This window comes from Eumetopias jubatus, unplaced genomic scaffold, assembly GCF_037043125.1.
Source record: "Eumetopias jubatus isolate StellerSeaLion01/CBP00866 unplaced genomic scaffold, mEumJub1_p1.0 scaffold_5, whole genome shotgun sequence".
Classification (NCBI taxonomy): domain Eukaryota; kingdom Metazoa; phylum Chordata; class Mammalia; order Carnivora; family Otariidae; genus Eumetopias; species Eumetopias jubatus.
The window spans coordinates 129,355,935-129,371,632 of record NW_028274811.1 but is presented as its reverse complement, the minus strand read 5'-3'; the positions used below and the strand labels follow the sequence as shown (position 1 = coordinate 129,371,632).

Genomic DNA, 15,698 nt, shown 5'->3' with positions numbered 1-15,698 from the left:
TACACAGTATCTCTCCCTATCTAAGAGGCCCATTGGGATGGTCAAATTGCAACAATGGGTCTGAAGGTACTGGGAAACCATGAAGGGTCAAAGATGAAGACCTGGAACCAGAAAAAATGGTCTGGGCTGAAGAGTGAATGAACAGCAGACCAGACTGGGAAGGGAAAAACAGCCCTGCTGTGAACAGGGGGGGGAATGACAGAGTTAAAGCCCACTGCAAAGTTCAGAGGAAACTATGTTTCCCTCAAGGTCTTACAGCAGCTGTAAAATGTCAGAACAGGTCGCCTCTGAGGGACTACTGCTTTCCTGCCAATGTTGCCCTCTGACCTGCTTTGCTATGTCTTATCCTCTAAATAAAGATTACTGGGGACACTTCTGCTAACCTGCCCTTGGCTCCTAACAGCACCCAATTCCAAATTAATCCCTGGCTCCTTCTGATCCAGCCTCAGAAAAGGCAAGCAACCAAGAACTGATCCCTGCTTTCCTGGCCCCCCCTTAGAATCCGCCAGCACCAGCCCAGGCCTCGGAAAGGACTTGCACCTCCCTCACAACATGGGTTCAATCAATCTGACTTTGTGGGTCTACAGGTTTCTGTCTGGCTGCCTGCAGCTGATTAGACTTTCACACTACCATTACTCAAAAAAAAAGTTCAATGGTTCACCAGTGTCTCTGATGCGCCACACCTAACAGATGTAAACCAACATGGAGATATCAAATGCGTTAGACTGTCCTAGTGTGTGCCTTGAAAACTCTGAAATGGAAAGACCATATCTTACTAAGCACTGTTCAGTTTCATAAAAGACACAGTAAAATGAATTCTGAATCTCAGGCGTCCCATTTGTAAGATCATGTTCAGACTCTGCTTTTTCATTTAGTCACTTATTCATTTCATTCCTTTAATGAATATTTATTAAACACTGCTTTTTCATTTAGTCACTTATTCATTTCATTCCTTTAACGAATATTTATTAAACAGTGCCAGCATTGCACTCGCTACTGGAAATATAAGATAAGCTTGCTAAGTAGACAAGTGGGAGAAAAGAATCTAAACAAAAACTGGTGCAATTAAGAACACACAGTGTATAACTGCATATGACTTAGGAAAAGAACACAGAATGGATGGGGAGGATGCAGGTAAGATGGGAGAAGGGGGGGAGGTTCGGGGGGGTAGGGGGACCAGTTTAAGGCAAGACTGGAGGGAGGGAAAAAGTAAAGAGGTTGCTGAAATTGCCAACAAAAGATAAAGGCCAGAACAAAGATATTTTAAGATTTGAGAAAAAGACTTAAAATACACGCCATCTGCTACAGATATAAATCAAGATGCACACTCATTTAATATGTGTAGGACAAAACGGGGGAACAGGGAACATCTGTAGATAACTTTCCCATCAGGAGAGAATTCACACACATAAAAACATCACATATCTCTATAAAAACAAATATAAAAAATCAAATCCTCAGATATGAACATCATCCAGGTCACATTTTTCAAAACTATTGATTCTTTTTTTTTAAACTATCCTAAGTAATACAGTAATAACATCTGACAGCCACTTAAGCTGAAGGTTTCAGAAAGGCTTAAAACGCTGGCTTCCTATGTTCTTTATTCCTCCATGAGGGCTATTTCACTCAATTATAATGACATTTCAATTTGGAATACAGAGTTGCCTCTCCCTAACTTAAATGTTAAATTGACTTGTTTTGGTACAAAAAGCATCTAGTATGCTCTATTACATGCAGGATTAAAAAGGTAGCTCTAGCAATATTAATAGCTTAATACTTTAGTAACCAACAGAAACTATTTTAGAATCTATCATCTGTTCTTAAACTATAATTTGCTTAAGAAAAAAAAAAAAAGTACTTCCATACTCTTTATTCATAGCCCTATCAGAAACTCCCTATGGAAAGAAAAAAAAAAAAAACTCCCTATGAACTGACTTTCTAAAATAAATATACATTTATCTAGTCTACATAATTTACATAAAGACAAATCATAAACAGAAAAGCTAAAAGGCGAGAGCTTCAAGTAAGCCTGCATGGGGTAGGTACCCAACGATTATAAAACAGAAAATCATAATTAACTTCAAGATACTTCAAAATAAAGCAAAGTATTTATATTGAATTTGTAAGTGGCCACGAGGAGAGACAGCGTTTCAGGTAGAAGACAAGCCCCTCGTGTAAGTGTCCACAGCACTTTCCCATTTGCAACAGAGCCAAGTAAACTATTCTGATACACTTAAAGTCTACCATCTACGGCAGATTCGGGGACTTTGTTTCTCCTACACTCTCTTTAAACACAATCACTAATTGATATAAAATCCTCTGTAATAATACATAACTGAGAAAAATCAAATGATTCAAGATAAATACCGGATCATTAAAGAGTAAGCGTCCAAATAACTGTTTGGCTTCCTCCAGGCTTCCCTCCAAGTAAACAGCTCCTAGATAAAAGGATGGGAACGCCAAAAGGAAGGCTGCATTAATATTCAGAGAAAATTACATAGCTCTATAAAAACCAAAAGGCAAGTCAAAACCACTCACAGAAAAAAAACTGACAAGACCAGAAGCAATTGTTTTAAAGGTAGCATTTTCCCTCTTTTAGCCAGGATTTGTATTATAAATTAGAATGAAATATGAAATTCAATTTACTGAAATCTAAACCCAAAATTTAAGTAAAAAGCCTAATCTGAGCTATCATGAAGGGTATGGGCATGAACTTACTAAGGGAAGTATGCACAAACCCTGGCTTTATGAGCATGTTAGGTTTTATTTTATTTTGCTTTCTATTTATAGTTTATGTTTCAGACCATAAAAAAATCTGATAAAACCCGAGTTCAGATCAATGAAGACTTCTGCAAATAAAAATCAGGACAACCTTTTCCTTTAATTTGAAATAACTTCTAACATTTAAATTGGATATCAAATCAAGTAACATTTTAATTGGGTATCAAATAACTCCAGAGTAAGGTAGTCTTATAGTTTTGAAATATTTTTACATCTGTCTTCAGAAAGGCATTTTTTAATGTAAAATATTAAGATACTTAGTCACCAGGGTTTTTGATGAATAAATACATTTATTATTTATCAGTAGTTGTAGTTATAATAATAATAATGCTAATAATAATGACGATGATAGTAGTAGCAGTCATGGTTTGGGGGCCACTCATGCCCTAGGGACAGTGCAAAGCATTTTCACATTCTTATCTTTACCTTCACAGGCACCTCAGCAGAGAGTATTACAGAAGTTTTATAGGATTTGGGTTCATAGTAGGTGATTTGGGGAAGGGTTTGAGGAAATGGAACTCTGAATCAGACGCTGCCAAGATTGGATATTAAGATCCTTACAACAATTCTGTGAGGTAAGTGACACTATCTCCATGTCATTGATGGGGAAACTGAGGCTCAAAGAGATTCAATAACTTGGTGAAGACACAGTGCTGATAAATAAAGCAAGAAGGAATTGAATCATGTCTGCCTGGTTCAGGAGCCAACCATAACACTAACTGTCAAAATTATTATGTGTACAGAACACAATAACTCCATGTGACAAATCCTCTGAAAATAGACATATTTATGCAAAATAGACATAGCTGTGAAAAGACTGTGGATAATAATTATTAAACATTCTCCTGTTACCATCATCAGCACAAAACTATAATGGGATGCTTTTATATTCATTTTCAAAGGAAGAAGGAAAATTGATAAGTACAAAGGCCTTTAAAAAATAAAATGTACTCATTTATTTAAAAAAAATCAAGGAATTGTCAATCTACTGTAACATTTCATTGTAAAGCATACTTGCAATCACCAGCTAATTAACTCTTCATAACTTTCCTGTACCAACAGCTGAATATATTCTAGTTACAGTAAAAAAGAAACCAAGGCAGTAAAGTGCCTACCTCAGTCTTACTTCAAGTGAATAAGTTATAGTCATACATAGTCAAGCCCTGGGATTTAAAAGTTGCAGTGTTTTCAAGATGCTTAAATGAGAAAATCTTATGAACAGTTTAAAATGTGATCAAAAACAATTATCAGGGCCTCATGAGCAACCTACTCACTGTTTATTTATGCATGTGATCCTGAATCGGATTTGGAAAGTAATCCACCTACATATTAACTCACTTCAGTTCAATTCAGCATATACTAAATATGCACATACATGACATCAGACACCAATTCAGGCATCAGGAATGCAAGAAAAGAAAGCATGACTGCTTGCTCGCTCTGGAAGAGCTACACTAACCACAATACAACGAAGTTAGTGTTATACTAGGGACCTCACATGCTTTGGAAACAAGTAATTTTGTCCCAACTCTCCACACTGAATTTTATATGCTCTCCAAACATTTTAAATATGTAAGAAACTAGATTATAAAAAGAGAAGTTACCTATTAATGCTTCAAAACAATTAGCCATTGCATGCCGGAGGTCTGATTCTCTACAAAGGTCAGGTCCATGAGCATAAAGCATAAATCGATCCAGTTCAAGTTTCTACAAAATTCAAAATGACAAGTAAGAAAGAATTTGGCAAAATCATAACTGTAACAATTCAACATCTCCTAGGGGTAAGGAGTAATGGTTACAAATTAATTGGCCTTGTGTCAGTATATTAAGAGAGTTTAGCTTGCCATTCATTAGAAGTCCTTATATATGGTTCAGATCTGACTAACCTCAACCTTTCCTCAAGTAGGCTTCTATGAACTCTGATGTTTCAATTCTGATGGTTCAGAAATGATCAGACCTGAGTCCAATTCCAAGTTCAGACCAAGTACTAGTCCAAGCTGGAAAAAGACTATGCTATAAGACCATGGGCCTCTGGATTCACCCAACATGTCTAGAGAGACACGAACACAACCCAAAGTTAACCTCTTTGATTCCTGAGTTATGTGGTACTGATATTTGTACTATACAACAGATTTCTATGTGGCAGAATAAATGGGGACCCTCAGAAGACTTCAAAATGCCTTATATCTCTAAATCTTTTTTTTTTAATTTGGTAAGGATTTTTGTGGCTCTTTATCTTTGTACTTGTGTCCCCTTTATGAGGTCTCTATACTTACCTTTCTGAAGGCTCAGTGAGGTCTTCTGAGCAATGGGGTTGGATTTATCTTACGGGCTCTGGAATATTGTTTGTAATGAATTATGCTTCCTTTTTTTATTTGGCCTCAGAAAAGTTTAGAACCAAATTTGTGGTCGAAATTGTGTAGGACTTAGGAATATATCTGTATATAGTAACTTTATCTTCCTTTTTCTGTCTTAACCATATTTTCTCTTTACTCTGAGTTCAGTACCTACTTATTTCTTATCCTGTTGTATTATAATATACAAATTAATTCAAGTCCTTTGGGAACTAGACACAGTATGAATGATTTTTTTTAAATAAAACTCCTGAGACTGAATAAATGGAAATCATAATTCTTTCCGTAAAAGGAGAAAAATACAAACATTGCATAAGCATGCAATAAATCTGTTTCCATTACCCTATAATTCAATTTAATAAATTCTTACTAAGCTGTAACATGCTATATAATATGGAACAAGACACAAGTCAATGAACAACCTAGGATAATATAAGTTTCATCAGTCCTCAGATAAGATACTCAGATTTTTGTGTGTCTCAGTATGCATGTTAAAAATATCCATATCCATTTACACTGGAAAAGGTAGAGACAATAAAAACGAGATATATGCTATCAGTATCCCGTATTGCTAGGAATTCATGAGTACAAAATATATTCAAATGAGTTTTGACTACCACAAATGCAACAGCAGAAAACACCTCTTTTAAAAAATTGATCCCTAAGTGCAAGAACTTATGGTAGAATATGTAAATGTCATCTGTTGCACAACTTCACTGGGAAAATGTAGTTGTTTGCTAATCTCTGGAGCCCTGTTTGAGAATAGACTGCAAGTCATATTTTATATTACAAACAACTATTCTGGAATGCTATGAATTTTCCAATTTTTCATACTCCTTGCTCTACATCTTTACTTTTTCATGTAGGCATTAGTGGAACTTTTAAAAAGGAGAGTGGTGTTCAACTGGTACGTGTTGAAGTGTTCATTTGTCTGGAGAGCTGACCTGGAGCTTTCATTAGGTTCTTAAAGATTCTCAGCAATCCTCTGTCAAGTGCCCCCTTCCAAGTGGTTAAGAGCCACTAGTCTAGACCAAGGGCAAGGCCACCATTACCTTCTACTGGAGCAGATGGGTGTTGAATGCTATGGGAATGTCAGTACTTGGGGTGGAGGAAGATCATATAGAAAGCTCAAGGGAGAAACTTGCCAAAATAACTCATGGCTTTGTACATCACCTAATGTGTCACATAACAGTGTCTGTTTTCCCGTTAGGGCAATTTTCCATGCTTTGTAAATATCCTCCCTACAACTGTTTGAAAAATAATTATACAATTCCATTATATTTTAAACTGAAAAAAAAAAGGGAGTGGTTTGACAACTACTTATTCACATGTATTTCCAATGAACACTTATGTGTCCTATCAGGAAACATTTGACAATTAAATCAACTGAACACTAAAGCAGTTTTAGGTAGAGTCGTGGAACTTCATTCATGGTAAAGCTGCTAAAACCAAGAAGCATTCCTGTTGCCTACAGTTTTTCATTAACAGGTCATTGTTTACATTCTCAAATGCCATCACTATGATGACTACGATGTTACCTAAAATAAAATAATGTACTCTTGCTAACATAAAAACCAGAGTCTAAAATTAACCATTCTGAATATACTTAATGCTTCAGCAAGATCAAATTAAGAAATAGATTTTATCTAGTCTTTTCTATCAAATTCCAACATTTATATCAAAATGAAGGAAAAAAAGTGCTTAAAGGAAAAATCAAGGAAAACCCAAAAAAGCTTTTCCAGTGAATCACTGGTATTGGAGGATTTAAGATCCACGGTTTTCTCTACTATTGAATAAACCCACAGGTCTATAAAATGTAATAATTTACAATGAGAACAGTGGCAGCCACAATAAAAACAACCAACTCCTACTAATTTATTTACCTGTTTGTGTGATTACTACAAACAGGGATTGTGCCAAGCACTTTATAAACTGAATTATTAAAACTCAAACAAATAATCTCATTTGATTCTCACAACCACCCTGTGTGGCAGATGTTGATGCCACCTCCATTTTGCAGATGAGAAAGCAGAGACTTGGAGGAGACAACAATTTGTCTATGGCCCCCCTATTTGTAAGAGGAGCATGGACTGGAATCCTGATGGCCAATCCAAGCACCTGTGTTCTGTTTGCTATAACTTACTATACTAAGACACCGCACAAAGAAAGGAATATCAAATGAGATCATGTAAGTAAGTAAAATGTCTACCATGAATCTAAATTGAGAAAAGGTTCTCTTAGTCAAACAATGAAGTCAGCTAGCTGGACAGCCTAAACACTAAATCTTAATTACTGGGATTTGTGATGTTTGGGGATTCTCAAAGATCGATAAAGTATCCCTTGTGGGTATGAATGGGCAGGCATATTCTATTCAAAGCTATAATGCTGCTTATTAATGTAAATCAAAGACAAATGTAATACAGAAATAGTACACAAAGGGAAAATACAAAATATTTCATTTCTTTTGCTCTGTTCTTACTCTTTTCCCCAAATGTTTAACTCTGTTCACACACATCTGTCAAATTTTTCCTCTTCTGTTATCAAGCTACTTCACCATGGAGTTCATTAGCTGCTGGTGAACCCACAAAGGTAACAGAACTAATAAGGTTGAATCTTTAAAACCCAAACAAAAAAAAATCCTTCCCAGTCTATAAAATATTAAACTCTTAATATACCCTAAAGAGCTACTTATTCAAATGCAAAACTATGCATGGACTGAAGACGAAAATGTCAGACTTTACTACAAATGTGTCAGACATTTGACATACCTTTGCTAACATGGCAAGGTGCTGATTCTGAACAATGGCAGTACGATAAGTTGCTAATCCTCCTTCTTCCAGACTAGGAAACAAATAGTACAAATGGACACTGCAAAAAAAAAAAAGGCATATAAATAAATATGCATCACAACCTTCTGTCTGTAGCTCCAAGTCATAAAAATAGGTCTGGCACACAGTATCTGCACAATAGATACCAGCTGAATTGAACTAAACTGAAGGGTTTGATTAAAAGCCTTTGAAAGTTAACTAGTAAGTACCGTGTATCTGAATGTGCTAACACCCAAACAACACCATTCACTCCTATTTTCACATTTACTTCTGTTAAAAGACTGCTCTGGCAAATCTGGCGACAAAGGCCTGAAGGGCTGGTCACATACTGCTGAGAGCAAACTGATGTGACACTCAGAAATTGGGCCTGGAAACAAACATCTTTGCTTGGGCTGCATTATGATTGGCCTCTGAAGAGAAGCCTGGGCGGGACAGCAGCGGTAGCGTGTCCCTGACAGGTGTGACAGGGACAGGAGCAGAACTGAGAGTGGCACACGTGGTTGCTTGTGGCACACGTGGTTGCTTGTGCCCTGACGAAAGCCAAACGGATTGATGAGGAAAGTGCACGGATGTGGAGGAAGACCCCATGGAAAGCCAGTTCAGACCATGACCGAAACTGTCTCTTCTAAATCGCAGACCGGTTTTTTAAGATCCACTGTTGATCAGGGCAGCTAAGCTTATTTAGTCCTATTGTGTCCAGCGAGGACAGGCTTGCAGAGCCGCCCCTCTGCCTCATTATGTCCTTCCTGGGAAGAGAAATGACCCAGAGAGAATACAAATAGCTCAAGACTGCTCCCAGAGAAGCATGCATTGTCTCCCTTTAAAAGAGAAACGATGTGGGTATGAAAACACAAAATGCACTTTCCTACCCTTAGCATCAAATTAAAGACACGAAAACACTTCTGGGGAGAAAACACATATAAATGCATACATACACACACCAAAATCTCGTCATTAAAATTACTTGTAAGTTTTACTTCCCTTGAGATTGGAAAGAGTGAGAAATGGATCAAAGACAAATCCTAGAAAATGAAATGACATTTTAAAATATCATCCCTTTCTCTACAAACTGAATATAAGCTCTAAAGCATCTAGACCAAGACAAGCTGATCTCTTGTGGCTGTGGCAACTTGAACATAAACTTGACAGGACAAAGACAGTAGCCTTTCATCTTGTAATCTTGTGCATTACTGTGTCAGTGAGTACAAGTTATCAGGGCAAGAGCCACAGACGTGGCTTTCAAGCTCTACAGAAAGGACAAAAATGGTGTTTCAAGGCCTTATTTAGCTAATTTAGGTAATACAGTAAGTATGTTACCTACAAAATGTAATTATTGGGGGACAGCAGAAAAACCTCCTTACCTGGTCAGAAATTCAACAACAGCATCCCCTAGGAACTCCAACCTTTCATTGTGATTAATTCTATAGGAGAATTAAAAAGATCACTTAAAATAGGAAACATTTACATTCCTTCCATCTCTTCTCAAAGAAAAGACACATAAGAGTTAGCTCCTTTTGTAATTGAAACATCCCACCTTATTCCTCACACTCAAAAGCACTGACAGCCATCTTAGCTGGAGTATGAGACACCTACTGGGGAAGGGAGGGGGCATTCTATCCTACTATGTGGTTCAGGCCTTCCGACCTGGGGGCTTCCTTCTCCTGAGAATCAGATTTAAAGTGAGGAATTATCACCCTAACAACTGAATCTTTCCACACTGCTATCAGGTAGGTGAGAGAAAGGAGAATGTACTCTAATGAGTTAGAACTGAACACTGAAAAATCCGTTTGGTACAACGTTCCATTGCCCAAACTCTAAACTTAACTTAGCTTCTAAAGTCCTTCAAAAGAGGCCTAATCAGGGCGCCTGGGTGGCTCAGTTGGTTAAGCGACTATCTTCAGCTCGGGTCATGATCCTGGAGTCCCTGGATCAAGTCCAGCATCGGGCTCCCTGCTCAGCGGGGAGTCTGCTTCTCCCTCTGACCCTCTCCCCTCTCATGTGCTTTCTCTCTCTCAAAAAAAAAATAAAATAAAATCTTAAAAAAAAAGAGGCCTAATCTACTTTTTCACGTCCCAGTAACCACTGCTATCCTCTCCCACCTATGTTTTGGGCTCTTGTCCCAGAACTGCGTGGTACTCTCTGAAAAGGGCATCCGCCCTGAAGCTTTCCACCATCTTCCCTGTGCACAGAGCCACACAAACCTACACATCCCTCAAGGTCTAGTGAAATGTTGCTTCTCTACGAATCCCTTCCGGATTCCTCTCATCAAAATTAGTACCTCCCCCTCAGGGCCTATCACACTTTATTTATACTTCATTGTATGAGGAAGGCACATCTCAGAGGCTAAGTTCCTCACATCCAAGTAGAAGGGTGAAGGACCAGGAAGGTGGTCCACAAATAACTTCCCTCGGCCTCTCAGAAAGTCTGGCACAGCCAGCTTCCCTCGGGGCTCCAGAAGATCACTATCCCTGGCTGGGCAGAGATGTGACATGATCTGGTTTAGGTTTTTAAAGGGCCATCCTGGTTGCTATGCAAAGAATGTGTGAGGGAAGACAAGCACTGAGGAGGGTGCCGTGCCGTGCCGTGCCGGGGAGACACGCCTGAAGCTCGGGCTGGGGAGGCGATGATGGAGGAGGGGAGAAAAGAAAGAATGAAGGTCAATGCCTGGATTTTGGCTTCCATAGTTGGGTGAAAGGCGGTGGTGCCATTTACTGTGAGGGGAAGACCAAAAGTGGAACTTCCCCAAAAGTTTGGGCAGAAGCAGGAGTTGCATTTTTTTTTTTTAATTTTTTTTAAAAGATTGTATTTATTTATTTGACAGAGAAAGACACAGCCAGAGAGGGAACACAAGCAGGGGGAGTGGGAGAGGGGGAAGCAGGCTCCCCGTGAAGCAGGGAGCCTGACGGGCTCAATCCCAGGACCCTGAGATCATGACCTGAGCCGAAGGCAAATGCTTAACAAGTGAGCCACCCGGGCACCCAGGGGTTGCATTTTAGGCATGTTCACTTTGAAATGTCCACAAAACAACCAAATGGAGAAATCCAGTATATATTATTAACCTGCTGTTCATGGGCAAGAACAAAGCTAATAAAAATTCTTTAGGAGTGGTCAATGTTTAGACAGGATTTCGGGTGATGGAACTGGATGATACTACAGAGAATGCAGCTAGAGAAGCGGGGTCCCAGGACTGAGCCCAGGGGAGGGTCACACTTGAGGTCAAGCAGAAGGGAAACCAGCAAAGGAAAGAGGACTGGCGGGGGGGTGGGGGGTTGCAGAAAAGGAGGCAAGTGTCAAGAAAGAGACAGACTCAAGTAAGATGCAGAGAGAGCACTGATGCAGCAGTGTTGAAGACACTGTTGAGGCCACCGGGGACCAGCTCTGTGAAGTGAAGACACTCCTAATTCTGGTCAGAGCAGGCTGCAAAGTGACGTGTGTCTGAAGCTGCATATGGGAAGAACCCGAGTACCTGTTTCAGGGCCAGTGGGGGACAGGGGATTATAACAGGAGGAAACCAGAAAGGACGGTGACAAAAGTGACAGGGAAAGGAGAGCACACTGAGCCCCTGGGACCTAAGCAAAGAAGGCAAGGGACAGGCCTGGGACTAAGCCGGATCTCACCTGACTCCAGAGACTTCTTTAAATATCTCTGACACTGACCCTTATCTTCTCCAAAAATTCAATAGCTGACTATCAAGTCCAAACCTGCCTGGTTTTCAAGGCCATTCTTTATCTAGTTCCACGGTAGTCACCCATTTCATCTACTTTCTTTTTTTTTTCTTTAAAGATTTTATTTATGTATTTGACAGAGAGAGAGAGAGCACAAGCAGGGCGAGCAACAGAGGCAGAGGGAGAAGCAGACTCCCCGCTGAGCAAGGAGCCTGATGCAGAACTCGATCCCAGGACCGTGGGATCATGACCTGTGCCGAAGCAGACGCTCAACCAGCTGAGCCACCCAGGCGCCCCTCATCTATTTTCAACAGCCATTTACAACTCTCAGTTGACCAACCTCTGCACTGCTTGTCCCTTCTATGCTACCTCTCCCAAATCCTGCTCATTCTTATGTTAGCTGGCAACCTGCCCTAACTGCTGGAGCCCCCAGCGATGCTGGCACAACCCCACACCTGCATCCCCATCCCCACATGATTTAAATGTTTACCACTCAATTTATTTCAAAATTATATACCATCTTTTAGTGTTCTCTGATTCTTGTGTGCCATATTTAAAGTGACCTTATGGTTTCAGTATATGCAGAAAACAAAAAAATATTTATTTCCAAATTAAATGACTCTTGGATACCCAATTATCTACTTGGTAATTTGAGTTCAATTTTATATTATCTCACATATCTCGTAAGTTAATTCTTTCACCCTAACATTCCTCCACGGCTTAGAATTTTAAATGAAAACAAATGTAGTAGGAGAAAACTAGAAAGATCTGAGCAACAAAGATGTGATTCTGAACACTCATTTCAATATATGGCCTTTATTTATGTGAAAAAGGCATTCTGGAAAGCAGTTAATGGCAAATAATGGAAAATGAAGAAAAGAAAGAGTGTACAATTTTTGGCTGTGGTGAAGAATTCATAATCTAATAGCTTACAGAGAGAGAGAGAAAGAGAAAAAAAGAAAGAAATTAGGCCCTCAAACATATTTTTCTTAGTCTTACCTAATTTATATTAGATTTTAAAAGATTTTTTGTTGTTACTCCATTAGCCAAGAGTGACTAAATGGTATATATTTTTTAAAAATTTATTTATTTTTGAGAGAGAGCACAGTGTGGGGGGGAGGAAGAAACCAAGAGAGACTCTCAAGCAGACTCCCCACTGAGTGCGGAGTCTGACACAGGCCTCGATCCCAGGACCCTGACATCACAACCTAAGCCGAAATCAAGAGCTGTTCAACCGACTGTGCCATCCAGACGCCCCTGACTAAACATTATATTTAAAAAATATATCGTTTAGAAGTTACTCAATACTGCATTTCACTTTTTGTCAAATACAGCAGAACTCCAACAAAAGTGTCTGTCATCGTTCTTGGAGAACGCATCAAGAAACAGAGGCCCTGGTGAACACGGTAACACGTTAATCCCTCAGATTTCTTGCCAAGTTAATTTCGTGAAACCTAATAAGCTGTTGTCCTGAGAGACGGTGGGAACAAAGAAAAGAAATAGTGAGGTTTTTGTTTTTGTTTAAAGATTTTATTTATTTGAGAGAAAGATAGTATAGGTGGGGGAGGGGCAGAGGGAGAGGAAGAAGCAGGCTCCCCGTCCAGCGGGGACACGGGGCTCCATCCCAGGACCCTGGGACCATGGCCTGAGCTGAAGGCAGACGCTTAACTGACTGAGCCACCCAGTCGCCCCGAAATGGTGAGTTTTTAAAAAGAAAGAAATTAGAATTACCCTATTCTTTTCCAAAAGTCAGGAAAATGGAAATAGTATTTTCTGTGGTAGAGACTTTATTTTCTTCCCAACAGTTCAAAGTACCGTACAGGAAAATCTACTTAACATGGAAAGCCAGAAACTGCACCTGGGGTGGGGACAAACCATATTTGGATTGTCTTACGCTTTATTAAAAAATAAGACATCTCATCAAAGAATAATAGCTGCTTTGAGTCATATACTATTTGAATGAACTCATACTGGCATAAGTTTTACTTTAATTTGTTTTATAAACTTTCAGGGAGATAAGAACTACGTCTAGGATTTTATAACCACAAAGTTAGACTATTATTCAGTATGTTAAAATACAAAGTCACAGTTCCAAACAGGTTTATTCAATAGTGAGTCTGCCATCCACTAAATAATTTGCCCATATCCAGCGTATGTTTTCCTGTATCTACACTGTGACTAAACCCTAGCAATAAGCCACAAACAAAAATGGGGATGAAATACCACTTCAGTTTATTATTATACTGGACAATTCCTAATCCAGTGGTTTATCTGGAAAAAATGGACAGAGTGAGCTGCTAGTCACTGTTGAGTGCAGCAGCAAAGCTTTTGTTCCTTCTTCTATTGTTTCTACATTCTTTAATCACCCTCTTTATAAATACTAGCAAGCTCCAAGAGGAAATGTTTACTGAGCAATAAACACTCCATTTGTTTTTGAGAACTGAATCAACAGAGGCATTATGAAATCTAGATTAACTACAACATTTATACAGCACATTTGGTCTGAGGAATTCAAAGCACTTTATAAACATAACAGTCTCCCTGTAAGAGTAATTACTATAAGGTTTCCTTTACTCCATGGAAAACCATCTTGGGATGGGTCAAGTCCAAGGGTAACTACCACGGAGAGGGTATGGACATTTTCTCCCCTTTCCATTCCAGGCTTCAACCAGTGACAGGTGGAGTAAAGCTAGAAGGGGTGCTGGAGATCAGCTGAACCTTCCACCCAGTTCAGGAATTCCTTCGATTCATTACATCTACCTGGACACTTAGTGGGAGGGGAGGTCACAGAGCTACTAGATCTGAGACATGCTGGACGTAGGGATCCCAGGTTAAGCATCTCTGGAATTTAACGTGAATTTTTAAGCCAGCAAATCTACTCAGTGGAATTCACATATACTCAAGCATATTTCATTATCCTGACTGCAAGACACTTATGTATAACTGACTGAAACTTGCAACTACCATTTCTTTCAACACAGAGACATTAATAAATAGTCCATGTGTCTCACTCTTTGCTCCAATAGATTCTTAAACATGATGTCTACCAATGACTCTACCAGTCAAAAAACAAAATGAAACAAGGCAGCTCATTTTTCCATCACCAGTCTTCTAGCCCCTCTCTTTCCCAAAGATCTTACTGATAATACATGGATTACTCGAATGCCACCAAAAGCCTAATCCTTCAGAGACCCTTTCTGTGGTAACAATTCATTGAAATTTATACAAGTTAAATATAATTACACAACTGAGATTTATGTGTTTAAACAGTGACACTTTTAAAAAATTATGGGTGGCATATTCACATGAGATGATGCCACCATAAAAGTGAACTATTCTATAGTTTTGATAGACAGATTTTTATTTATTTAAGACTTCATGCCTTTTTGTAAATCCTAGCTGGTGCCAAATCAGATTAAGTAAGATACTAACCTGCCATTTAAACCTCTGCTGATGGTTCTTAACCATCCAAGTTTTCCTATTTAACATCCAAGTTTCCCTATTTCTAGGGAAATGTAAACAATAACCTGAGATGAAAATAATATCAAGAATGGCATTCTTTCCTTTAATATTTATTTACTGAGCTTCTGCTCTGTAAAAGATACTATTTGAAAAGAAAGAAAGAGAAAGAAAGAAAGAAAGAAAGAAAGAAAGAAAGAAAGAAAGAAAGAAAGAAAGAAAGAAAGAGAAAGAAAGAAGAAAGAAAGAAAAGGAAAGAGTCTGACCACAGACCTTCAAGATGCTTACAGTAAAGAAAATCAGGCCATAAAACAGGGTTCCAGGGCATTCCAGGGGGAGATGTACAATGACTGTTGGCACTTGAGGAAGGGAGAGAGTGAGCCTGATAGCACAATCAGTACCTCAGTGGTACTGGCATGTACGCAGCCACAGGGAAAAGCAAGACGTGCCTGGAAAAGAGGCCTGGGGCCAGGTCTCGGTTGCTAGATTCAGATGGGGAGGTTTGGGCTTATCCAGTAGATAAGACATCACTCAAAGCTTTCAAGCAGGTTAGAGCTAGAAACTAGAATCTAGGCCCTAGAAATAGCAAGATGACTGAATGCAGAGGC

The 15,698-nt window shown here is 39.0% G+C and overlaps 1 protein-coding gene across 6 annotated transcripts in view; it reads right to left on the bottom strand.

Moving 5' to 3' along the window:
- The window catches only part of DROSHA (drosha ribonuclease III), a 120,452-nt gene that overhangs the window by 25,228 nt on the left and 79,526 nt on the right, over window positions 1-15,698 (bottom strand). For all 6 annotated transcript variants that reach the window (XM_028097965.2, XM_028097963.2, XM_028097966.2 and 3 more), the window contains 4 exons: window positions 9,328-9,387; window positions 7,907-8,006; window positions 4,389-4,491; window positions 2,371-2,441 (listed from right to left, as the gene is read on the bottom strand). In XM_028097965.2, coding sequence (XP_027953766.1) covers window positions 2,371-2,441; window positions 4,389-4,491; window positions 7,907-8,006; window positions 9,328-9,387 — 334 coding nt within the window. The remainder of the gene's footprint in view (window positions 1-2,370; window positions 2,442-4,388; window positions 4,492-7,906; window positions 8,007-9,327; window positions 9,388-15,698) is intronic.